The 25,265-nt window shown below is 37.9% G+C and overlaps 1 protein-coding gene across 27 annotated transcripts in view; it reads right to left on the bottom strand.

Moving 5' to 3' along the window:
- DTNA (dystrobrevin alpha) overlaps positions 1-25,265 on the bottom strand; it is a 431,975-nt gene that overhangs the window by 63,577 nt on the left and 343,133 nt on the right. For 22 of the 27 annotated variants that reach the window (XM_060173679.1, XM_060173682.1, XM_060173692.1 and 19 more), the window contains 5 exons: positions 21,243-21,397; positions 15,803-15,908; positions 15,117-15,283; positions 10,810-10,934; positions 5,053-5,136 (listed from right to left, as the gene is read on the bottom strand). In XM_060173679.1, coding sequence (XP_060029662.1) covers positions 5,053-5,136; positions 10,810-10,934; positions 15,117-15,283; positions 15,803-15,908; positions 21,243-21,397 — 637 coding nt within the window. Of the gene's footprint in view, positions 1-3,064; positions 3,155-3,226; positions 3,583-5,052; positions 5,137-10,809; positions 10,935-15,116; positions 15,284-15,802; positions 15,909-21,242; positions 21,398-25,265 lie in introns of those variants that run through there. The other 5 variants (XM_060173699.1, XM_007520949.2, XM_060173700.1 and 2 more) reach the window with 3 other exon arrangements.

The following is a 25,265-nucleotide window of genomic DNA, read 5'->3' as shown; positions in this document are numbered from 1 at the left end:
TCTACCATCAGAAAACTCATTATCAATTATGGCTGGCATGAAAATGGAGCTACAGTATGCAGGTACTGAGAGAAATGATCAATGTTCTTAGGAAATGTTTGATTCACTGTATCTCTAATGTTGACTGAGGATATCTTTAAATCCTATCAACTATATATTTTTTCAAAGTGAGCCTATAAAAATGTTTTCTGGGTACAAGATATGCACAAACACTAAATCAACTCAAGCAAGAGGATAAAGGTTATTAAAGTGAAGAAGAGAAGTGACTGATTTCAGTCATGCACTAACATTTAAGTGTAAGAAATGGTTAGCGCAGAGCAGAGAGATGACTTATTTCAAGGTTGGAAAGACAATCTATGATATTAGTGGGCTTTGATGCTACATGGGATACATAGTTATTATTTTTTTAATGACTCCAGTTTCATACAACATGCCTAGAAAGTGTGAAAAAGTGGAAACATTTCCCAGCATGGTTGATTTATAAATGTATTAGTTTTATCATATATAAACATATGTATACATCTTGTTGAAAAGGAATATGCTTTCATCTTTGTAAAAAACCTTGCCATTAGCAAACTGGTTTTTAGAAGTATAGGCTAAATTCAATACCTTCATTTTTTTCCAGTTAATTTTGACTGTCAAAGTACAAATGCTTAATTTTTGTTTGGACAACTTCTTCTTCTTCTAGCGTTTGCCAGTGTTTAGACAACTGAGAAAATTTAACAAAAGATACAAAGATATATATATAGTTGTTAGGTAAAGAATCTTTGGATGTGCAAAGTGTCTGAAAGCAAAATAAGATACAATGATTTGGCTTAGCTATAACTGAAAACCCAAACCAAACCAGATAAGCAACCAAAAAAATTCACAAGTGCTTCTCCAGGGAGGAAAAAAAATAGGTTTTGGGGATGCTTGAGGTGGGTAGTAGGGCTCCCCAAATGCATGAATGAGCCTAATGCAGCATTAGGAATTAAGCAAATGTTATTGAGATAAACCAGAAATCAGCATATTTAGATTATATTCAAAACATACTATGAATCACAAACAAGTTTCTAATATTAAGGGGAGAGGTAAGATCTGACTGGTTGTTAGAGATGAAAGCCAAGGTGATCCCTTTTGTGAGTAGAGTCTGCACCTATGAAAATATCTGTGGAATCTTTAAAAGATGTTTCTAATACTAGAAGTATAGGAGCCCAGTCATTCATGCTTTCTAGAGTTCTCAATGAGGCTAATGAAGATGATACAAAAAATTTAAAATATTTTATTTTACATAGAAATAGCTAGCTATCTCATGTAAAGCTGGCAAGAATTTTGGCAAGATAAAATTTTCCAAAGGAGACATCATACCAACAAAGATGGCAGACACTCAAAAGGTAGGAAGCTATGCACAGTGAAGGTCAGAGAGGGTCTTTCTGGGCCTGGATTTGTGCTGAGCTTCTGGGATAAGATATGCAATGCTAATAGCTGTCTCTTATAAGCTTGGGTAATGTTAGTGCCCACATACTATAAATATAGCCCCTCGAGCATTTTTCCTAGTGGTGACAAATTTTTACCGACTCAGACATTTCCTCTATAAATTTGAAAGAAGTAAATAAAAATTTGTAAAAAAAAATATAGATTTGGGAGTTTGTTTATTATAAAGAAAATAAACAAATGAGAATTGGTTCATGAATTGTATTATTTGATCCATATTGTACCTAATTGCTGACCGGCCATGAACATACATACACACACACACAAATAGGAAAATGTCAGAGTTGATTCAAAGGGTTAGAGGATAACACCTTTTAGAATTTCCTTGTTATTTTCCATGTCAGGGAAAAGTGAATCAAGTATACAGCTAGAAATAGATATGAAAAAGGGAACGTAACAGATGTTGGCAGTAACCAGAGTTATATCCTCGTAAATCTGTGTGAGGTAGATTACTAGGATGTCAGAAGACTTCAAAGTTACACCCTAGTGACCTTTGAAGATCAAAGTGATGTGCTTGTAATGGACTCTAGGTGAGTAATATTTGGAGTTTGCAGTGAGCATTTGGAGCAGAGATTTCAGTTCATTCTACCTTACTTTTTAAAGATCTTTCAAATACAAATGACAACTCAGGCTAAATAAAATATCTGTTTGGTCAGCTTTCCTACTTTCTTAATGCTGCCTTAACACTCACCAGCCTTTTCCATGACTTTTTACTTTTATTTTTATCTTCTTTTAAAGGAAAAGTTTAGGGTGGGGTAGGAGTGAAGAGGTTATTTGGTTTAGTTCCGATCATAGAAGATCAGACCTGTAACACCTTTAACTTAGGCTGACATTTGATATAGTGAGTTCCCACCAACTTTAGTGTATGAAAATGGCTAAACAACATTGTCAAGTAAGCACTGGTCGCATGAAGAGGTTTTGAAATGGCTACTTAAATGGAAATCAAACTATTTTTCCAGAAGGGAAAACTGACCCAGACAGACCCAGTGGGACAGAAATGTATGATACAGACATTTACCACTGTTCCAGCCTCACCCCACGGGGCTAAAGATTATTCCAGGAGACTCTTCATTTATAAATCCATGAAGTTACCATCTGAGCTCTTGTAATTTGTACAAAAATGAAAAACATGTCCAGAGAATATACAGCTTGGTATTCTTCTCTCAGATGCATCTTATATATACACAAGTATGAATCTATGGAATCAATAAAACACATTAAACACAGAAAGAGGTGGGTGGTGGTGGGGGGAGTTCAAGTCCTGGAACAAGATGGCAGAGGACCGAGTGGAGGTTGTATTGTTGTGTGGAAAATGAGAAATGTTATGCATGTACAAACTATTGTATTTACTGTCAACTGTAAAACATTAGTCCCCAAATAAAGAAAAGAAAAGAAAAGAAAACAAAAAAATAGAAGAAAGAGATGAGAAGTCCAGTTCAAGGTGAGATTGCTCTACAGTTTCTTGAAGCTTTGGAAGACTTCTATCATCACTAAGACATGCTACCAGAGGAATTTAGTAGTGAGCTAAACTGACGAGCATTCTAGTTCTAGAACTACTACTAGGGTTAGTGACTGGGGTTGGGATACTGACCGTGCACTGTGGTCAAGGTGGTTTACATACAGCTTTATGAGCAAGTGCTCCTCAGCCAGAGGGCTGGCTGCACCTATTTCCTCAGGTAACCTGAGGAAGCCAAACAATGAAACCTCATCAAAACTTCCCATGGACAGAGCAAGGCCCACTCAAGAGAGGAAAGACAGTCAGAGTACACAGCTTTATTGAACAGCACCCTTCAAACAAACCAGAAGCCAGTCTCCATGGTAGTAGGAAGAACTGCACACTTTAAACAATGTGTCTGTGGTTCACAGGACCATTCCAAAAGGACTGAAAATGTGAAAAGAGGGAAATGATTTACTGGGTTAATGGGTAACATGCACCCTGGAGAAAGCACAACAGCTCAGAGTACTATAGGTATATTTTAGAGGAGAGGAAGCCATGTTATCCATCTAGACGCAGCCACCATAAGCACCGTCCGAGCTGAAATGATATAAAATGACCTTCAGTAAGGATGGGGTCTAACTCTGCTTGCAGTCTGCAGAATTCAGAGAGTCCTAATGACAAAAGCATACTATCTTGGTTAACATCACACCAGCTCTTACCTAGATAGATGCACAGACTTGTGTCTCTTATCAGTCTACAGTTTATGATTTTGCTTTGCAAAAGAGGGTTGATTTTCCAGGTGGTTCTGAGCAGTGATACCAAGAGAAACACACTGATGGCCTAAATGTGGCCTAAACCATGCTCTTTTACTGGGAATGTTATGCAGTTCAATCGCCTCCTCATTGCACCTGTTACGGACTTGCTTAAATTGCAGAGCGGAAACAGTGCGAACTGCCACATTCTGCTTATAACAATTGTGGTGGTGGGGGGGACATCTTAATCTCAGATTCCTGTTGATGACAAATCCAGGAACTCAAGGGAAAAAAAATTACAGTGTTCTGAGGTTTTGCTGTCTTCACAACCTCACTGGAAGGAGGCAGAATATTACAATGAAATTGATGACTTAGAAACCTCTTGAGGAAAAATAATGATTACCTTCATTTAGTAAAACGTGAAGCTTTTTCTTCCCTTACTGAATGACACCTGAAATCTTGCGTTAAATTACTCACTTCAATTTTCCCTTTGTTTCTGTTTTTCTGTGAGCCTTCTCTATGTATTTATCAAGTAAATCCCCGGTGCTTTTCTCATGGTATTTGATCAAATGATCTGCAGCACCTCTTGACTCCTGCCTACTTATCATTTTAGCTCTAAGAGAAATGTCACTTCACCTGTTCTTTGCTCACATGGGGGAGGGTCTTTTGCAAAAAGATGATACATAAATCTACTTTTAAAAAAGAGTTCTTATTATCCATGAAATGACTTATGTGGGAACCGTATTTCCAAGCTCAATATTCAGCTGTCAGGTTAAGGAACAATAAAGTTCACCCAAAAGAAGGTCCTTCTATATGTGGAACTTTAAATTATGAGGTGTTTTACAATGTATATAATTATTTCCCACTGCATTTTGAAATGCCAGTTCCCTGGCTTAAACGTAACATTACAAGTGCTGTGAAAGTGACTTTCTCAGAGAGATAGAATGGGTTTGTCAGTAGTCAAATGTAAACACACCTCACACTCATACTGTGGGTACTGCAAATACAAGCTTAAAGAAGTGGCCTTAATGTGGTCTGTGAGGTGGCACAGTGATAAAGCTTTGGACTCTCAAGCAGGAGTTCCTGAGTTCGATCCCTGGCAGCACATATAACAAAGTGATGTCTGGTTCTTTCTCTATCCTCCTATCTTTCTCATTAATAAATAAATAAAATCTTAAAAAAAAATAAAAAAGTCATCCCCACTTTTCCAAATGAATGAAATTGAAAACTTTTGGACAGATATTTACAAATCAGTTTATACCAGTGATCTTCTTCTAGCGTTTGCCCAGTGATCTTCTACATTTGGCTTACACTGGCATATTTTTCCTATCACAAAATCAAGGGTCATTATCAGCAGAAGACTTCTTTTACAAAAGAACTATAACTTACCTCCTGGTAATAAAAGGACTTCCTGAGGAGGGGACAGAGTGGGAGAACAAGGTGTCATTCATGCTGGTTACAGGTCTGGGTGGCCTAAAACAAAGTACAGTGTGGATGGAAAATTAACACAAGTAAAAATAACAAGTCTAGTGACTTTCCACCATCCCTATAAGGGAAAATCACTGGTCTTTTCTTTCTTTCTCTTCTCTCTCTCTTAACATTTTAACACAAATTTTTATAGATCTCAACTAAATTCTTAAGTGTCTTACAAGTTCATTTCTGTGTATATAAAGATGCCTGCATATATAGATTCCTTGGGAATGTCAGTTAAACATGGGAATGAAGATCTCTGAACACCATGAGTGTGTTAATTCATGAGTTCTGAGCCAGGGCATTTCACTGAATAATCTCCAGCAATGGAGCAACGATTCTGCGGCAGCCCATGTATACTATTTTCTATAGAGAGTATCCTAAAAAACTTAGTTACAGTCAGTCTATATGCTCTAACGAAGTGTAGAATTACTTAGTCTGACAATTTACTTCTCAGTTACCCAAAATGATGGTCTTCTAATGATATGCCAAATCTGGAATGATCAGGTTGCAAAATTGTTATCTATTTTGTCTTTGTTCTAAGAAAAGATGTGATTAAGCACCATAAGGATTTACTAAATGTCTGTTATCTGGACCTTCAATACAATAAGATAGACAGTTCTTAAGAAGCCGTGAACTTCATTTTTTTTCCCCTATGTAGTAGAAAAAGAAAAATACAATATTCCTTAGAATTTCTCATGACTTGAATGCCAAGTGCATCTGGTCTGTCACCATCAATAATTTTTTTGTTTTTACATTTCTTCATATTAGCCTTTCTCTATCTCTAATATCTTAGTTTGAATACAATGGCAGAGCTAAGATCCCTGTCTCATCTCCAAGCATTATTTAATCTTATTTTAGTGTAATTATTAGATATTACACTATTGGGTATTTTATGAGTTGAAAATGGATTTGGAGCTCAGAAGGTACATATAAGGAAGAGGAACATTTGATATCAATATAATTCTGTATTTGAAAGATTATGGGATAAAATAGACTTTAAAAATTTTGATCTTTATCTATTTATTATTGAGTAGAGACAGAGAGAAATTGGGAGGAGAAAGAAAGAGAGGGAGAGAGACAGAGAGACCTGCTTCACCACTCATTGAAGCTTTTTCCCTGCAGGTGGAGATCAGAGGCTTGAACCTGGGTCCTTGAGCACTATAATGTGTGCATGTAACCAGGTGTGCCACCACCTGGACCCTAAAGTAGACATTTTAATACCAATGAATTTATGAAAATGGGCATAAAGTTACATAGCTTTTAAAGTGTTAATAATTGTATGAAAAATTCATTGAAACTTTTGGTTATTTATCATTTTTAATTTTTTAATATTTTATTTATTTTCCCTTTTGTTGCCCTTGTTATCTTTTATTGTTGTTGTAGTTATTATTGTTGTTGTAATTGATGTCATCATTGTTAGATAGGACAGAGAGAAATGGAGAGAGGAAGGGAAGACAGAGATGGGGAGAGAAAGAAGCGACTCCCCTGCAAGTGGGGAGCTGGGAGCTCAAACCAGGATCCTTACTCTGGTGCTTGTGCTTCGCACGCACGCCACATGCGATTAACCCACTGCACTACCGCCCGACTCCCTATTTTTTATCTTTATTTTTTTATTGGGAAACTAATGATTGATGTTGCTGGCATATGGGTACAATTTCTCATCCCACCAAGATAGGTGTCTGCAAAACACTCTCACTCCCAAATTAGGTCTTGATACTCGAAAACATTCCTCCCTCCAATACCTTATTTCTTCCCTCCTTCCCCAAAGTTCTCTACTTTGATGCAATGGGCCACCGGTCAAGTGTTACTTTGTGTTTCCTTTCTCTGTTCTTGTTTCTTAAGTTTTTCCCATGAGTAAGGTAATCCTTCTCTTTTTGGTTTGTTTCACTTAATATGATTCCTTCAAACTCCATCCAAGATGAAGTGAAGAAGGTGAATTCATCATTCCTAATAGCTGAATAGTATCTGATGCAAAACTTCTCTAAGATTTTGTTAAATAAGGTCAAATAGCAGAAACTGTTATCTTTAAATATATTAATTGAAGATCTAAGAAGATCTTAGTGTTTTTCATTGTTTATTGAAGAATATATCCTTGATATATGAGATTATTTTAAAACAAATTCTGTCTTAACTAAAACATTTTCAGTTTACAATAAGGATATTAAGGATCTTTTTTTTTCAATGAACTTTGAAAGTTAGATACATTAGATTGAAAAACCATAAACAGTGAAATCTCTTCATTGTGGCTTTGCAAAAACCATTATAAATCTACTCATCCAACATTTCTGGTTTTCTCTTGTTTTGTTAAAATACTTGGCTTTCTTGAACTATCTCTAGAAAAAGAGAGAACAAGTGAATTTGGAATGCTTTTCATTTAGCTCAGGAAGTTTATGCTACTGGTATTGGCCACAGAAAAACTGAAATTGCAGTTTTTCCCTCTTTTTTTCTTCCTCCCTCCCGCCTTTGTAAATTATGGCATCTTTAAGGTTCATCACATTCATGTTGAACTTAGGATAGAGAATATCTAACTTTGGCACTAACAGGTGATTTGCAAAGGCATTGAAGAGTCTATTTAATTCATAGTAAACCAGCAAAATATCTTGGCTAATAAACGGGTCACAGTGAAGAGTTTAGGGATATTGTTATGAAAAAGAAATGGATAAACTCTCTGGGTCCTTCACATGGGTTAGGTTTTTATAAAATTAGTATTGTATGTACAGTATGTGTGTTGTGTCTGTGTGTATTTAGCTCAGGGTAGAATTAGTTTTAAAGCAGCCTGATATCACTGACTTGTTTGTATCTTACAAATACTTGCAATTATGTCTTCATAAGTACATTGGGGATTACTGAACTACTTACCAAGTATCACTTCAGGCAGCGAAAATGAATAAAATAGAGATAGTTAATCAAGGTAATATTTACAAACAATAGAAGAGGTAAGAGCAAATGCCACAATATCAAGTTTACCACTTAAGTGGTCTTTATGTGCTTATGATAATTTAGAATAGTCCTTTGAAAAGCTCTAGAAAGTCCTATATTGAAGCTAAAGACATAGATTCAAGGTTATTGAATTTGAATAAAGGTAGATAGATAAAAGTATCTAAAGTTAAATAGAGGGAAAAATACTCAGTTCTAATCTAAGGATACTGCACCATGACTTTTCAGCATTTTCTTCCAACAACTAAATATGTCACACAATCTTCCTTTTAAAATTAAGACATCTACTGTGAAAAATGAGCTGTTAGTGAGTATAGATCAGTATGTTGATCCAAGCACTATTTTGAGATAGATTGCTGGCGTATGTAACACTTAAAAAAAAAAAGAACACTACTTAGTTCTGACTTATGTTGGTGCAAGGGGGTTGAACCTGGGAATTCAGAGACTTAGGCATGATAGTCTTTTGCATAACCATTATGCTATCTCCCCAGTCTACTACTTCGAGAATTTGGTTAAATATATGGAATTTTTCTCAGAAGAAGGTAAATTTTGTATAGAATCTTATTTTACAGAACATTAATTGTATAACTATTACTCCCAGTTAATTTGCTACACAACACAACAGATCCTATTACCAACATTAAATGAAGCTTTTTAAAAAGTCATTAGCTAATAAATAACTTGCTATCATACCATCCCCTGTGGGCATCCTTCCAAGTCCTGAGGACCAACTGGGTACAGAGCACTTTGCCAGGTAATAGTGCTGTGTGACTCCTTGTGACACTGCCTGGCCTCCCTCTCAAAGAGAGAGGTAGCAAACACCCTAATTCCACTCTACTGCAATGTCTCAGAGTCAAAGCCATTCACTTCTACTCTCTTGCATTTCCACCCTTTCCTTCCACCTGAAGACTTAGACTGTATGCTGTTCTGCAAGACATTTCAATCCTTTGAGTAGCTGGCAGAAAGAAATTTAGAGAGCACAGAATTTTCTCATTTAGTTTTTCCATCCATGTACAATTTAGTCATTGTCTCTGACTTACAGGAGGGAAAAAATGAGACCTTAGTAAGAATAGCTCCTACAAGGTTATTTTCTACAAGATCCTGGCCCTTGAGGACATTCCCAGGATTTATTCAATCCTAGTTTATTCTTAGGGAATTTTCTCCACCAAATAAGTTAATCACATTCTAAAGAATTGGTTGATATTACAGTTCTGGATGTTTAGTGCATGCCAGCAACAGGAGCCTCTGGACTGTCCGTATTGCTGCGACCGGTCAGTGAGCTCTCAAAGCACAAGCAGGATGAAAGAAAGCAACCTCTAGTATTGATTCAAAGCTCAGAGAGACACCACAGCACACACACTGTTTGATGGTGTTTGATTAGGATTACAAGAGGAAAGAATAACTGCTTTCTTAAGAGTCTCAGATCTGCCATGGTGCCTCCTAGGCTCACTTTCGGAATGGCCTGGAGAGTGAGTATTGTTTGGGTAAATTCCTAATATTAGCAGTTCAGGTCCACCCTACCTCTTGATGTTCATACACAGATGTCAACCCTGTAGTACAGTAGGCCCTGGGAGAGCTATGCAGAATGTAAAGCAGTTCACCAGGGTGGGAAAGCACTTACTCTAGAGCTGTTCTGAGGCACTTCTAACCAGAAGCACGCAATTCCTATTTGCACAGTCAAGCAGGTAGTGAGTCTCTGTCCTTGGAGTCCAAGACAACACCAAGAATGATTACTCTTGGTGACTGCCTGCCTTATTGTGTTGGCCACTCATGTCTGAGAGAGGGTCCAGGGAATGAAGCTTCTGGGAGGGGGATGGCATGGCTGGTAACAAGGTTCCCTAATCTGACTGCCTCTTCCAATAAACTCACTCCTACTTGAAAAATTAAAGCTTATTTTAGATATTCTGATAATTTCTCCTTCAATCCTCCTCTTTAGCCTCTGCAACAAGCAATGATTCTTTTAAAATTACATAGCTTGGGATAAAAAAATCAACAACAATTTCTAGACTTGTTGGCAATTTTAGAATGATCAGTTTTTTTAAAAAATGAAGCAAATGATCTAATATTTTGGACTTAAAGTGCCAGTGATACTAAACAGTGTGCTTCAGGTTTTTCTTACTATAACAGCTCCATTGTTAAGGTCCAATGGAGCAGATTTTTTAATAATGGTCACATTTTATACTTGTGCTTTTTGAATATTTTGCACTTCGAGGGTAGCTGTATTAGTGTTGAATCCTTTACTTATTCATCCTGACAGAAGTACTTTACACTTCTACAGGTAAAAAAAATCATAATGATATTATTTTCGGTTTTTTTTTTGTGGTTTAATTATTAGTGATTTAATAATGATCGACAAGCTTGTAAGATAAGAGAGGTACAATTCCACACAGTTCCCACCACCAGAGTTCCCTGTCCCATCCCCTCCATTGGAAGCTTCCCTATATTCTTTATCCCTCTGGGAATATGGACCAAAATTCTTTATGGGGTAATGACATTATTTTCAATCCTTTTTTTTTTTTTTTTTTTTGTGGTACAGGGGCTGAACCCAGAGCTTCACATGTGCCAGACAAGCACTCTACCATTCTCTCAGACTGATTACATTGCTAGTTTTAGTCTTCTTTTTAATTAAATATTAAAAGCTGATTACTGGTAACAATATGCAGCTGCCTTTGTATGGATCTGGACATGTTTAAATGAAAAGTAATGCCTTTTCACCTGGAGGGCAGAGATACTTACACAATGTGGGCCAAGTTGAGTGGCTTCTCAGGCTGGTCAGGGAACATGGGATGCAAAGGTTCCCGGCTAGAAGCACAGCTCAGAGATTTGCTTAATGCGTTCGTTAGCTTTTTAGCTGGTGATTTCTGGAAAGAAGAAGAAAGAAGGACATGATCACAACTGCCAATTTATAAATCATTTGTCCTGGTATTAAATTTAATTCATTCATCAAGAAATTTTTATTTATTTATTTATTTATTGCCTCCTGGGTTATTGCTGGGGCTCTGTGCCGGCACTACAAGTTCACTGCTCCTGGAGGCCATTTTTCCAACATTTTGTTGGATAGGACAGAAAGAGAAATTGAGAGAGAAGAGGAGTTAGACAGGGAGAAAGAAAGACATCTGCAGACCTGCTTCACTGCTTGTGAAGCTTCCCTCCTGCAGGTGGGCAGAGGGGGCTTGAACCAGATCCTTCGATTCATACTATGTGAGCTTAATCCGGTGCACCACTACCTGGCCCCTCAAGAAATCTTTTTTTTTTTTAAATCTTTATTTATTTATTGGATAAACACAGTCAAAAATCGAAAGTGAAGGGGGTAATTGAGATGAAGAGAGACAGACACACTGCTTCACCTCTCATGAAGCTTTCCCCTTGCAGGTGGGGACTGGGGACTCGAACCTGGGTCCTTATGCACTGTAACATGTACACTCAACCAGGTCCATCACCACCCAGCCCCAAGAAATCTTTTTACAGTATCTAATCCGGGAATTTGTTCTTTGCTGGTAAGTGAGTCCTGGACCAAGCTTCCAGGACCTGCTTTCTGCTGCCTAGTATCAGCAAAGAGTATTAAATGGAAGAGTCATTCTGCATGGACTATCTGAGCTGAGAAGTAACAGACTAACAGGAATCCATATCACAAAACTCACTTCCAGATGAAGAAACGAGCACAGGGATGGGGAGGAAGAGACCAGAAAGCAGAGGTAGACCATTAAAGTCCTTATGTGTCACATCAAGGAATGCGGTATTTATCTCACATACAGAGGGAGACAGTGAGGAATTTTAGTGACAAAGGTGACAGAACTAAACTTGATTCTAGAAATATTCCCCTGCTTAAGAACAGAGAACGGGGGCTGGGTAGTGGTTCACCAGGTAAAGCACACACATTAACATACATGAGCACTTGGATTTAAGTCCCCAGTTCCCACCTATGTGTGTGGTGGTAGTGAGGGTGGGGGGAGGCTTCTCAATTGGTGGAGTAGTGCTGCAGGTGTCATTACTCTCTGTCTGTCTTTCCTCTATCACTCTCAGTCGCCATCTATTGGAAAAAACAATAGCACCGGAAACGATGGTGTAGTGCAGGTCCCTAATTTCAGTGGCAACCTTGTGGCAAAGAAAAACAAGAAGGAGAAAAGGGTGAAGGAAGAGGAGGAGGAGGAAGAGGAAGAGAGAAAAATGGGCTGGGAGGAGCTAGAAGTGGAAGGACAGGGATGAGCAGGGGATTTTGCCGAAGTCCAGTTATAAGATGTTTTCAGCATGGCTGAATACCTCCAGTTAAAAGTAAAAGGAAAATTGCAACCTGCCTCCCTAGAATTTAAAATTCACATTCTTCTCAGTCTAAATCCTTTTGATTTAGATTTTTTAGAACATTTATCTTAAAACCTCAGAGCCAAAATTATCTCACCTATAAGTGAGATATAATAAATAAGGACAGAGAGGGAGACCACGGAATGAAACACGAATTGGGCATGGTGTATTGTATCAAAGCAAAGGACCCTAGGGGAGGAGAGGAAGGAACAGTGAAGAGAACTGTGGGGTCTTGGTGCATAATAAAATTGTACTCATATATCAATGACTGCACTGTAAAGCATTAGCTCCCACAATAACAAAAAACCCCACTTCATATCCAATTTATTAAAAATTAATCCACTAAACACAATAATCATTTGCTCATTGTTTTCTACAAGTATGCATGGGTCCATTTTTGGCAATATAACCATGTGGCTTTTGTCCTCATTATTTAAAAACTAAGTAGCTGGGAGCTGGAAAGACAGCCCATGTGAGGGGGAGGGAGCTGTCTGCTTTGCCATGCAGGGGACCCAAGTTCTAGCCTGATCCCCACCGCAGAGAACAGTGTCTTTCCTTCTCTTCCTCTGTCTTCTGTCTCTGTCTCTCTATCTGAAAAAAGTCAGTTTGGTGAAAACACACACACACACACACACACACGTAGATAACAGAAGTATTATTCAAGATATTCTTGTTTTGGGCCTGGGTTCAAACCCCAGCATACAGCAAATTTCCATTTCCAACAATAACTCCTAAACAGAACATTTTTTTTTTAAAAAATCATAATCTAGAAAAAAGTATTTGAAAAGAAAGAGTTAATTACCCACTACATGGGCTGAGTTAGAATACATAAACATACAGAAAAAGATAATAGAAAGTTTTCCTTTTCTTGTGGTAGAATTATTCCTAGGCTGATTGGGGGTGTTAACTACACTTTTCACAAAAATCAATTTAACACGTTGACAGAGCCCAAGAGCAATATTGTTGGAAGTGATATTTAGGCTTGACTGAGACAGCAGTTAACAAGAGATAAAGTATTTGAATAGCAAGCTCACTGACAGAGTTAAGTTCCTCCACAGACCTAGCACCATATGCTCTGGAGAACACAGCCATCAGTAGGCAGGAGGTGGTAGTGTGCACACATTACAGTGAACACAGTTGGATTTCAATCCCTGGTCCTCACCTGCAGGGAGAAATCTTCAGGAATGTTGAATCAGGGCTGCAGGTGTCTCTCTTTCTCTCTCTCCTCCTCTCACCTCAATTTCTATGTATCTTGTCAAATAGTAAAAAATAACGAGAAAGTGAGAATGAAAGAGCAAAAGAATGAAAGAAAAGGATACAGGGAAAAAAATAGAAAAATGGTCATAGGGTCCCCACCTGCAGGGAGAAAGCTTCAGGAATATTGAAGCAGGGATGCAGCTGTCTCTTTCTCTACATCTTTATCTCCTCTTCTCTCAATTTCTATTTATCTTATCAAATAAGAAGAGAGAAAGGAAAACAAACAAAAAAACAACACAAATAGAAATATGGCTGTAGGAAGCGGTGGACTCAAAGTACAGGTACCAAGCCCTAGTGATAACCATGATGGAAAAACAAAACCATCAAGTGATGCTCCCAGAGGGATAAAGAATAAAAAAGCTTCCAATGGAGGGGATGGGATACGGAATTCTGGGAGGTGGTAATTGTGTGGAATTATAACCCTCTAATCCTATGGCCTAGCCAATTATTATTAAATCAAAAATAATAAGGGGGCTGGGCAGTGGAACACCAGGTTAGCTCGCATAGTAAATCGATAATAATAATAATAAAAACCCATCAAGTGCACAGACACAGGCCACATTTAACTGTTCATGAAAAGATGAATATGACCTGCTAATAGAGCCACAAACTCTCACTCCAAAAATGTAGAATTAAACAGCAACATTGAAGCCTCCCTCTCACATATCTCTCCTCTATGTCCCAAATGTATACTTAGAGAATTCCAGAATCTAAAAAAAAAAGAGAGAGAGAGATGGGAAGATAGCATAATGGTTATACAAAAAGACTTCTATGTCTGAGGCAGCAAAGGTCCCAGATTCAATCCTCAGACTACCATAAACCAGAAATGAGCAGTGCTCTGGTAATCATGATAATCATCATCAAGATTAATTTCAAAAAGTGAAATGAAAAAATAAAAGTAAACATACTAGCAAAAATATTTAAGTAATTCTAACCCACACAAAAAGAAGACAAAACCAAACAGGAGGGGGCATCCTTAATTATTCTGAAAATCAGATTATGTTCCAGAATTTGTTCTAAATCTGTACTGAATAATCTATTTTCAATTTTTTGTTATCTTTATTTATTTATTGGATAGAGACAGCCAGAAATCGAGAGGAAGGGGGTGATAGAAAGAGAGAGAGAGACAGAGAGACACCTGCAACACCGCTTCCCCACTTGCAAAGCTTTCCCCCTGGAGGTAGGGACAGGAACTTGGTCCTTGTACATTGTAACACGTGCTCTCAACCAGGTGCACCACCACCTAGCCCCTTGAATTATCTATTTTCTAAGAAGTAACATACTTGGAATCTTATTTTTTTTTTAAATCTCAAGAAGGTACACTGAGTTCAGATAATAAGTAAAAGGTTTCCGTGAGCTAAGAAAGAGTAATGTGAACAAAAGGAATTTGAGTACGAGGGATATTTACCCCTCTGTATGTCACCATCTTTGCAGTTGGGATGACTGTCATATGTTCAACTGTAAGCATTGTTGGGACCTTGCCTTACCCAGGATGTGTACTCTTTCATTTGGTGCTGGTTGCTATGGGAACCACCAGCATGTCCCCTCCAGAAGCAGTCCTGACAGAGCTGGTAATTGTGACACTGTTGGCATCGGTAGCGAAATCCCATCATACTCTCTCTGTGGCAGTAGGAGCACTCCACTGGATGGAAGACTGAGAGGGAAGTAAAGAAAGAACAAACAAAATAAGCTAAAGCATGAGCCAGACTAATAAATAACAGCCTAACCCCACTGATATTTTTCTGTTGTGTGTCATGATTTCAGATGGTAGTCATTTTGGGGTAAGAAAAATATTATGTTTATGCCTGGTGTCCTACTACCTTCTTCAAGTATGTGAGTATGTGTGTGTCAACAATGAAATATAATGGAATGCAGGTAATGTGACTTGCTCTTTCTACTGCTATCTCGTATGCTAGAAGAATATAAATTACCCAAACTGAATTATTTTCTCCCCAGACTGTTCTCTGTCACCAGCAGACCAATATAACTCACTAGACGATTTGGAAGCATGATGTGAGAACATGGCTGATTGTCTATCAGGTAAAGAGTAAACAGGAAAATGGAAAATGGAAGGAAGATAAAAGGGAAAAGGGGGGGGACAAAAACTATTGTAGATGCTGAGGAAGACTTTCAACGATGAAAACAATTTCTTTGCTTCATACTAACTACTCACCATTCTCTACATTTGCCAGCCGATGCAAAAGTGGAAGCCAGACTAGACACTGTGGAGGAGGATCTGACATGAGGGTGTCCAGGAAACCATTCAATGTGACTTTTTTCTGTATTACATAAAAAAAAAAGACATTTACAACGGAACATAATTTGAATTTACCTGCTATATAAATATCATTTGAAATTAAAAGAAAGAAAGCATTCAATTAACCTCTATTTGTGAATAAAATTTGAAATTAGTTGAGCATTTAAAACCCTGGTTGGTTTTTTTGTAGCTGAACATTACAAAGAACTGGGTTATCGCCACTGAGGCCAAGGCAGTATTATCACAAGAAAAAAAAATTCAGAGAGCTTATTAGCATATAGGAGAGACAGTATGGGGCAGGGGTAGATAGCATATGGTCATGCAAAGAGACTCTCTTGCCTGAAGCTCCGAAGGCCTAGGCTCAAATCCCTTCCCCCCACCACCATAAGCCAGAGCTGATAAATTAAAAAAAAAGGGGGGGGGCTACAAGCAGCAGATGTGTTTCTCTCCTCTCTCTCCTCTCCTCTCCCGGATCAACTAGGAATACCAAAGGAGACCACCTGGGACTGAAACAAGACAGGACTAGAACGACTTCAGGAACTGACCAAATCACCAGTGAGTGCAAACACGTGTGGTTGGTGGACAGAGAGGAGCTTAGGGAGAGATTAAGTGGCTGGTAACAGTCCAGCAGTTCATCAATTGAGACAACACCTCCAGTCTGTTTCACCAACAGGGGGACAACTGAAGGGAGGACAAGAATCCCCTAAGACTCACCAAGTGCAACTCTAAGGACACTGAAAAAGACAGAAAGAAATGGAAAGATATTCCATGTTCATAGGCTGGAAGAATTAACATCATCAAAATGAATATACTACCCAGAGCCAGCTACAAATTTAATGCTATCCCCCATCAAGATCCCAACCACATTTTTAGGAGAATAGAACCAATGCTACAAATGTTTATCTGGAACCAGAAAAGACCTAGAATTGCCAAAACAATCTTGAGAAGAAAGAACAGAACTGGAGGCATCACACTCCCAGATCTCAAATTGTAATATAGGGCCATTGTCATCAAAACTGCTTGGTACTGGAACATGAATAGACACACTGACTAGTGGAATAGAATTGAGAGCCCAGAAGTGAGCCCCCACACCTATGGACATCTAATCTTTGACAAAGGTGCCCAGACTATTAAATAGGTAAAGCAGTCTCTTCAACAAATGGTGTTGGAAAAAATGGGTTGAAACATGCCGAAGAATGAAACTGAAGCACTATATTTCACCAAATACAAAAGTAAATTCCAAGTGGATCAAGAACTTGGATGTTAGACCACAAACTATCAGATACTCAGAAGAAAATATTGGCAGAACTCTTTTCTGCATAAATTTTAAAGATATCTTCAATGAAACAAATCCGACTACAAAGACTAAGGCAAGCATAAACCTATGGGACTACATCAAACTAAAAAGCTTCTGCACAGCAAAAGAAACCACTACCCAAACCAAGAGACCCCTCACAGAATGGGAGAAGATCTTTACATGCCATACATCAGATAAGACAAGATCTTTACATGCCATACATCAGACAAGACCATAACAACCAGAATATATAAAGAACTTGCAAATCTCAACAACAAGAAAACAAATAACCCCATACAAAAATGGGGGGAGGACATGGATAGAATATTCACCATGGAAGAGATCCAAAAGGCCGAGAAACACAAGAAAAAATGCTCCAACTCTCTGATTGTCAGATAAATACTAATAGATACAACAATGAGATATCACTTCACTCCTGTGAGAATGTCATACATCAGAAAAGGTAACAGCAGCAAATGCTGGAGAGGTTGTGAGGTCAAAGGAACACTTCTGCACGGCTGGTGGGAATGTAAATTGGTCCAATCTCTGTGGAGAACAGTCTGGAGAACTCTCAGAAGGCTAGAAATGGACCAACCCTATGATCCTGCAATTCCTCTCCTGGGGATATATCCTAAGGAACCCAACACACCAATCCAAAAAGATCTGTGTATACATATGTTCTTGGCAGCACAATTTGTAATAGCCAACACCTGGAAGCAACCCAGGTGTCCAACAACAGATGAGTGGCTGAGCAAGTTGTGGTATATATATACAATGGAATACTACTCAGCTATAAAAAATGGTGACTTCACCGTTTTCCACCGATCTTGGATGGACCTTTAAAAATTCATGTGAAGTGAAATAAGTCAGAAACAGAAGCTCAATATGGGATGATCTCACTCTCAGGCAGAAGTTGAAAAACAAGATCAGAAAGGAAAACACAAGTAGAACCTGAACTGGAATTGGAGTATTGCACCAAAATAAAAGACTCTGGGGTGGGTGCGTGGGAAGAATACAGATCCAAGAAGGATGACAGAGGACCTAGTGGGGGTTGTATTGTTATATGGAAAACTGAGAAATGTTATGCATGTACAAACTATTGTATTTACTGTCGAATGTAAAACATTAATTCCCCAATAAAGTAATTAAAATAAATGGTAGAATAGGTAGAAAAAAAAAAGAGGATGTATGAAAGTAATGAGGGAAGATACAAGAAAAATGTAAAGATGGCTCATTCTCCATAAACTTTAACTAACAGTTATCACACTCATTCTACATACTTATTCTGATCTTCTAGATTTGTAGAATAATGTCCTTTTCAAACATCCTAAATTTCCTTCTGATTTGTAATTAATGTGAAAGTCTGTTAAACAATATTAGAAAGGAGAGATTCCTCTATCTTAGAGAAGAATAATCTAAATTAAAATGGTTTCGTTTTTTACATATCTTTCTTTCCTCTCAGTTCAGTGTATTTCTAATCCATTTTCCTTGGCTCAAGTCCACCTGTAGAAAGGAGGTTTCAAGAGTGGTAGAGCAGTGCTCCAAGTTTCTTTCTTCTCTTTCTCTCTTCTTGACTCTCTCTCCCTCTCTCTTTCTTTCTCCTCTCTCTTTCCCTCTGTATATATAAAAGGCTGCTGTGGTGTTTTGGAGGGACTGAGTCCCAGTGATAGTTCTGGTGGCAAAAAACATGAGAGAAAGAAATAGAGAGAGAAGGTAGAAACACCACAACACTGAATCTTCCCTGTTCTCTGGGGACTGAAGACTTGAAATTGGGTTACAAGTCCCAGATGCATTATCTTGTTTGCAAAATAGTAATTGTATTTTAAAGCTACCACAAGCTCTGTATTCATCTACGATAATACTGACTTTTAAAACAATAATTTGGGGTTGCTTATGCTTTTTTCCAATAGAGGAATTAAAAGAGTTTTGGAATTTAATCGCTCAAGTTGCAGTAGTAGTCAGTTTATGAAGAACAGAAATAAACTGACTTTATTCTTCTTATTGTGTTACCAATTTTTGTACTTCAAATGTTTTATTCATTTTGATTCACCATATATTGGTTAAAGATAAGTTGATTTCAACATATATAAGTTTTTCATTATTAAAGACACATCAAAGACCATATAACAGGACAATATACAGGGTATTTCAGAAAGAAATTTGAGAAGTGACACCATACACTGTTTATGAATATATATATTTTCTGGTAAATTAAAAATACCCTCCAAAACACCCAATTATTCTAACTAATTTTTAATGAATATATATGGAGGCATTTACATATTTACTGAGGATTCTACAGTAAACTAATGAAGCTCTAAGTATTTAATAATAAATTATTATTACTAATCTGACAGATCAAAATATTACAACATATGGTTACAGTTCTATGAATCAGATCAATTGCATATTTCTATATATGAAAAGACATGATTTAGGAGAAGTTCTGGTGGAGAAGTAGTATACAAGACATATGTGAATGGATTTATTTTGGTGTCACTGAAACACAAACTAATTTGTGTGTAGAGGAATGTGCTTTAGCTTGGGGCACAGATAAGATAAGTTGGCCTGACTGGGTGGGGCAGAGGAACTCAATGTTGCCAGTGCATCAGAGGCAGAACTTAGAGGATCAAACCATCCTTTTTCTAACTGACTCTGTGGGTGTGCCTATGATTCTAAAACACAAATTCATGACACAAGTGTATCAGGACCACTTGTGGTGCTTTTGAGATCCTAGATCACCAAGTAAATGTATTGGTGAGGCTACTAGCAGGACAGGGATTCACTTAAGAGATCCATTTCAAGATTTCCTTTCAAAGAACACACGTCTAGTTTGAATTAAAGACTGAACAAACCTTCAATTTGAGGACTTATAAACCCCACTGTACTGTGTGTGGAAAGTCCTCCAAACTAAACAGATTCCCTTGGTTAGTTTGTATCATGTCCAGTTAAAACATGTCATTCTGAATCCCAGATTTATTGTCACAAAAAATTTGTACAGCATATCTTTGTACTCTGGGCCTTTCAGATTACATTCGCCTGCCTGCCTGCTGCAAGTCCGTCTAGTCTTCTTTGCTTAACTTGAGGAAGCCTGGTGAAGGGTGAGATTTGTATTCTACATAAGTGACAAATTCACCTCTCGTTTTTGTTTGTTTGTTTGTTTGTTTGTTTTATTGCCTTCAGGGTTATTGCTGGGGCTCAGTGCCTGTACCACAAATCAACTGCTCCTGGAGGCTATTTTTTCCCTTTTGTTGCCCTTGTTGTTTATCTTTGTTGTTATTATTGTTGGATAAAACAGAGAGAAATGGAGAGAGGAGGGGAAGACAGAGAAGGGAAGAGAAAGACAGACACCTGCAGACCTGCTTCACTGCCCGTGAAGCGACCCCCTGTAGGTGGGGAGCTGGGGGCTCAAACCAGGATCCTTACGCGGGTCCTTGAGCTTTGCACCATGTGTGCTTAACCCTCCACGCTACCGATCGGCTCCCTCACCTCTCTTATTAGTGTAGGAATAACAGTAGTGATGATAGTGATTACTAAGATTGTTGCAGTTTCAATTAGACAATACAAATAATGAATTTAGCCTGGGTGGGCCAGGTGGTGGCACACCTACTTAACTACAAACACTACCGTGCATAAGGACCCAGGTTCAAGTCACTGGTTTTTACATGCACGGGGAAAGCTTTACAGATGGTCAAGTAGAGATGCAGGTGTCTCTCTGTCTCTCTTCCACTCTATCTCTCACTCCCATCTCAATTTCTTTTCTCTCTATCTCTACCCAATAATAAATAAACTAAATAAAAATATTTTTAAAAAGAATTTAGCATGGTTCCTTACTGGTGGTCACTGACTATCACTTATTATTAATAATTATCGAGATATAGTGGAGTTAATTTATGACTTTGAGTTATTCATCAGGTACTGGAAAATACACTACAGGCTACAAGGGAGAGAAACCATTTTTTATTAAGTAGTGACTTGGAGCACCAAACAGAAGAATAATTGATGCTATAGAAATATTCCTTTCATGTGCTTTCTTTCCTTTTTTTTTTTTCCCCTTACCTGTTGGGAAAAACAGGATCTGGCTGACTGTTCTGTGTAACCAAATGAAGGACCTTCAAAAACGGCTGTGGGCAGTTTGAGGACTTCCCGCAGGAACTGATCATACCGTCCATAAACCATCACCCCACTGGAGTCAGAAATCATGGAGAAAATATCTGGAGGGAGGAAAAAGGAAAGAGGCTTATTCGTCATGTAAACATTTCCCACTACTTTAGTTAGTTCAGCATATTTGCTGCAAGCAACAACAACAAAAAAAGTCAGAATAAGTATATTATTTTTAATGAAAGAACAATATAGTGGGCTGGGTGATGGTGCACCTGGTTGAGCGCACATGTTAACAGTGTGAAAGGACCCAGGTTCGAGCCCCAGGTCCCAACCTGCAGGGGGAAAGCTTTGCAAGTGGTGAAGCAGTGCTCTCTCCCTCTATACCACCCCCTTCCCTCTCAATTTCTGGCTGTCTCTATGCAGTAAATAAATAAAGATAATTTAAAAAAGAATAATGAAAGAGACAATATTCATGGCATAGTGTTTGTCTAGTGTCTTTTTGTTGATAATTCTGGCAGGTAGTAACTTGGGTATAATTAGTATATTCTCATAAAACAGAATATCATTTTTTCTGAGGTCAATTATAAACTCCTGTAACTCCACTGGAGGAAGTTTTTCAGATTTGAGGAATATTCTGGCTTCATTAGAAATATACAATGAGAATCTTACTTCCAAGTTTGTGTGTATGTGCATCTAGCTAGCTGTGTACCAATTTATATGATATTATTTATATTATCTAACACTTTATGTATTAGGGCTTAAGACCTTGAAAATGAAAGACATTGGAGATGAAGATGTGACAAAAACACTTGATTCACTTCTCACAGAGCAGAAAACTTCCCATAAATCGTAGTGTTTTGGGTGGAAGGCACTTGACTTATAGGGAAGGGTCTGTGGCTCAGGCAGTGAAAGGCAGTGTGGCCTGGGATGATCAGTGAGATAAAGTTAGGGTTCTGTGTCTTCACTGAACCTCTGCTCTTTAGTTTCTGCTACTCTATGCACTTAATAAATATTAATGGAACAATTTCCCAAGGTACTTTATAATTCTCCTGTGGAATCACTATTAGCATGAGTGGGCTTGATATTTGCTTTGTCACCATGCTAAATTGTAACTAAGCCAGCATAGCTGTTGGGATAAAGTTGTGAATTCAGTGTGTTACCTCTCCATTATGGGCTTAATTTTTAAGGTTAAAGTGTAATCCAGGGACATTGTTTTTACACCACTGTCAAATATTAAGCATATTACAGGCTTTTATTGGATTAAATTTTGAGGACATGAGCTGGCTATTTTCTTTGAATAGTCCAGTTATCAAGATTTCTACTGTGTTTCAAATAGTTTACCTTTATGAGGCTATAGAAAATCTAACTGAACAACAAAAGCAATAAATTTAATGGTACTCTCATCCACCTTTAGAATATTGTTTACTCAGTAAATTTCATTAATTGCAGCCAAAAAAAAAAAAACCAAAAATGTTGCCAACACCAAAATCTTAAGTAATTTCAAATATATGCACTCAAGTATGAGGAGTGAGGAAAAAAGCTAAAAGAAAGAAATAATTTTTTTTTCTCTCTTTTGACCAGAGCACTACCCAACTCTGACTATTGGTGGTACTAGCGTCAAATCCCGGGACCTCTCATATGCAAGTCCTATGCACTATTGCCCTCGTCCAGTATATTTTCTTAATAGACCTGCCATCTTATTCATTTTTAGACAGGTTGGTTAGTTATAATTGGGTCATTATGGTAATCTTGTAGGCTTGCATTTTCTAGTACAGGGCACATTTGAATAGTGTCTGAGGGTTTTAAAATAGTCCATGAAAGAGTTCATACATTTCCAACTAGAAAAAATGGAGAAGTAGCTCTAACAGTGATCTTTCAAAAATCTGAAGCAAATATTAAATTCATTTGTGTTGAGATCCATCGTGGTGGAGGACTTGAGTTGGTGCTGGAAATGGTTTGCAGACACTTATCATAAGGAGACATGTATCTATGTGGAACTACTTCTGTAAATCATTATTCCCCTAATAAAACTATTTAAAATTTTTATTTGTGTTAATGGATTTCTGGTAAACAATAACCAAACTAGGGCTGGATCATTGATAGTCCCAAGTGAAGTGGTTGTGAAGAGCTACTAAGGGTTTAAAAAAAAAAAACAATGGGAGGGGCCAGGTGGTGGCACACCTGGTTGAGTGTACACGTCCTTGTAATGTGCAAGGACCCAGGTTTGAGTCTCCAGTTCCCACCTGCAGGGGGATAGCTTGACAAGTGGTGAAGCAGTGCTGCAGGTGTCTCTCTTCTTCTCTATCCCTCTCCCTTTCCTCTTGATTTCTGGCTGTCTCTATCCAATAAATAAATAAATAAATAAATAAATATAATAAAAAATAAGGGACTGGATGGTGGCTCACTTGGTTGAGCATATGTGTTACAGTGCACAAGGACCCAGGTTTGAGCCCCTGGTCCCCACCTTCAGGGGGAGGAACTTCACGAGTGATAAAGATAATAAGAAAATATAAATAAAAAATTTAAAAAAAGAAACGATGAGCCTCTGAGGAAGTTATCCAAATGATATCTTGCTTTTTAAGTCTTATATATATATATTCATATATATATATATATATACAGTGTATTATACATAATATATACACATGCATAGAAATTAGAGGGTGATATTATATTAGTTAATAGACAAAAGCACACAAATATAAGCATTCAGAATGTACCAGTACTTGGAACATACTATAAAGTATAGAAACACAAGCAATTCCTATCATTACTTTCATAACAATTTCTCTGTTTTTTATTTCACAAGCTGAGACTTAACCTCCCCAATGGGACTGTTCTATAAGATTTCCAATCCTATTCTAAACCACCTTTATATTTCCCAGAGCACCCACACAATGATAAGTACTTTGAAAAAATTTATATTCACTGACTCATTCAACTAAAAATAACTTAGCATATATTAAATGTGTGAAATTACAAAATATAAATATCAGGTCATAGTTTCTCTGCTCTTGGTGATCCCCGTTTACTGAGGGTGACAGGAATATATGCACAGTGCATCATAAAATGTTGTGCATAGTATCACAGTGGTATAAATAAGGAAATGGCAGCATGTACAATTACAGGACATGTTCCCGTAATTTCAAGAGTACAGAGGGAGGGTTAGCAGAAAAAGTAGTAGGTTAGGACCAATTTCCTTCCAGAGGTGAGATCTAGATGAAACATAAAGCACACTGAGAAGTTGGTTTTAGAAAACAGGATCAGGACTTGTACAGGTAAAGAGTTCACTGTACTAGGGACACTGAGTGTACATAAAGACAAAGTGGGAAGTAAGGTGGAGAAATGAAGACCTTTAAACATTTAAATTTTTTTTATTTTCACTTTTGTTGCCCTTTTTTTTTGTTGTTGTTGTAGTTGTTGTTGTTATTGATCTCGTCGTTGTTAGGACAGAGAGAAATGGAGGAGGGGAAGACAGAGAGGGGGAGAGAAAGATAGACACCTGCAGACCCGCTTCACCGCTTGTGAAGCAACACCCCTGCAGGTGGGAACCGGGGGCTCGAACCAGTATCCTTAAGCCAGCTCTTGTGCTTCACGCCACGTGCGCTTAACCCGCTGCACTACCACCCTACTCCCAACCTTTAAACATTTTTATAAGGAGTGTGGTTTGTACCTAAAAGATGTTGGTGGAGATAACTAAGAATTTAAGGCAGTTTGTTGAATTGGAAACATTACCCTAGGCATGGTGGCAGAACACCCAACCAGAAACTTAATAAATGCATGGTATCTACCATAATTCAAGTATTGTTCGTTTATTTTCAGTGGCTAGGAAAGAACCCAGGGGCTCTTGTGCATATGTAATATTATTGCTGAAGGCTTTCAAAGGCAGTTTTTCATTCTTCCTACTTTAGGAAGAGCAGCAGACAGGGAGCTAAAGGAATGTAGGAAAAACAGAGAGGAGACAGAGGGTAAAACAGC

The sequence above is a fragment of the Erinaceus europaeus genome, chromosome 15 (genome assembly GCF_950295315.1).
Source record: "Erinaceus europaeus chromosome 15, mEriEur2.1, whole genome shotgun sequence".
Taxonomy (NCBI): Eukaryota; Metazoa; Chordata; class Mammalia; order Eulipotyphla; family Erinaceidae; genus Erinaceus; species Erinaceus europaeus.
The sequence above is the reverse complement of the archived record's forward strand: the minus strand, read 5'-3'. Positions and strand labels throughout refer to the sequence as shown.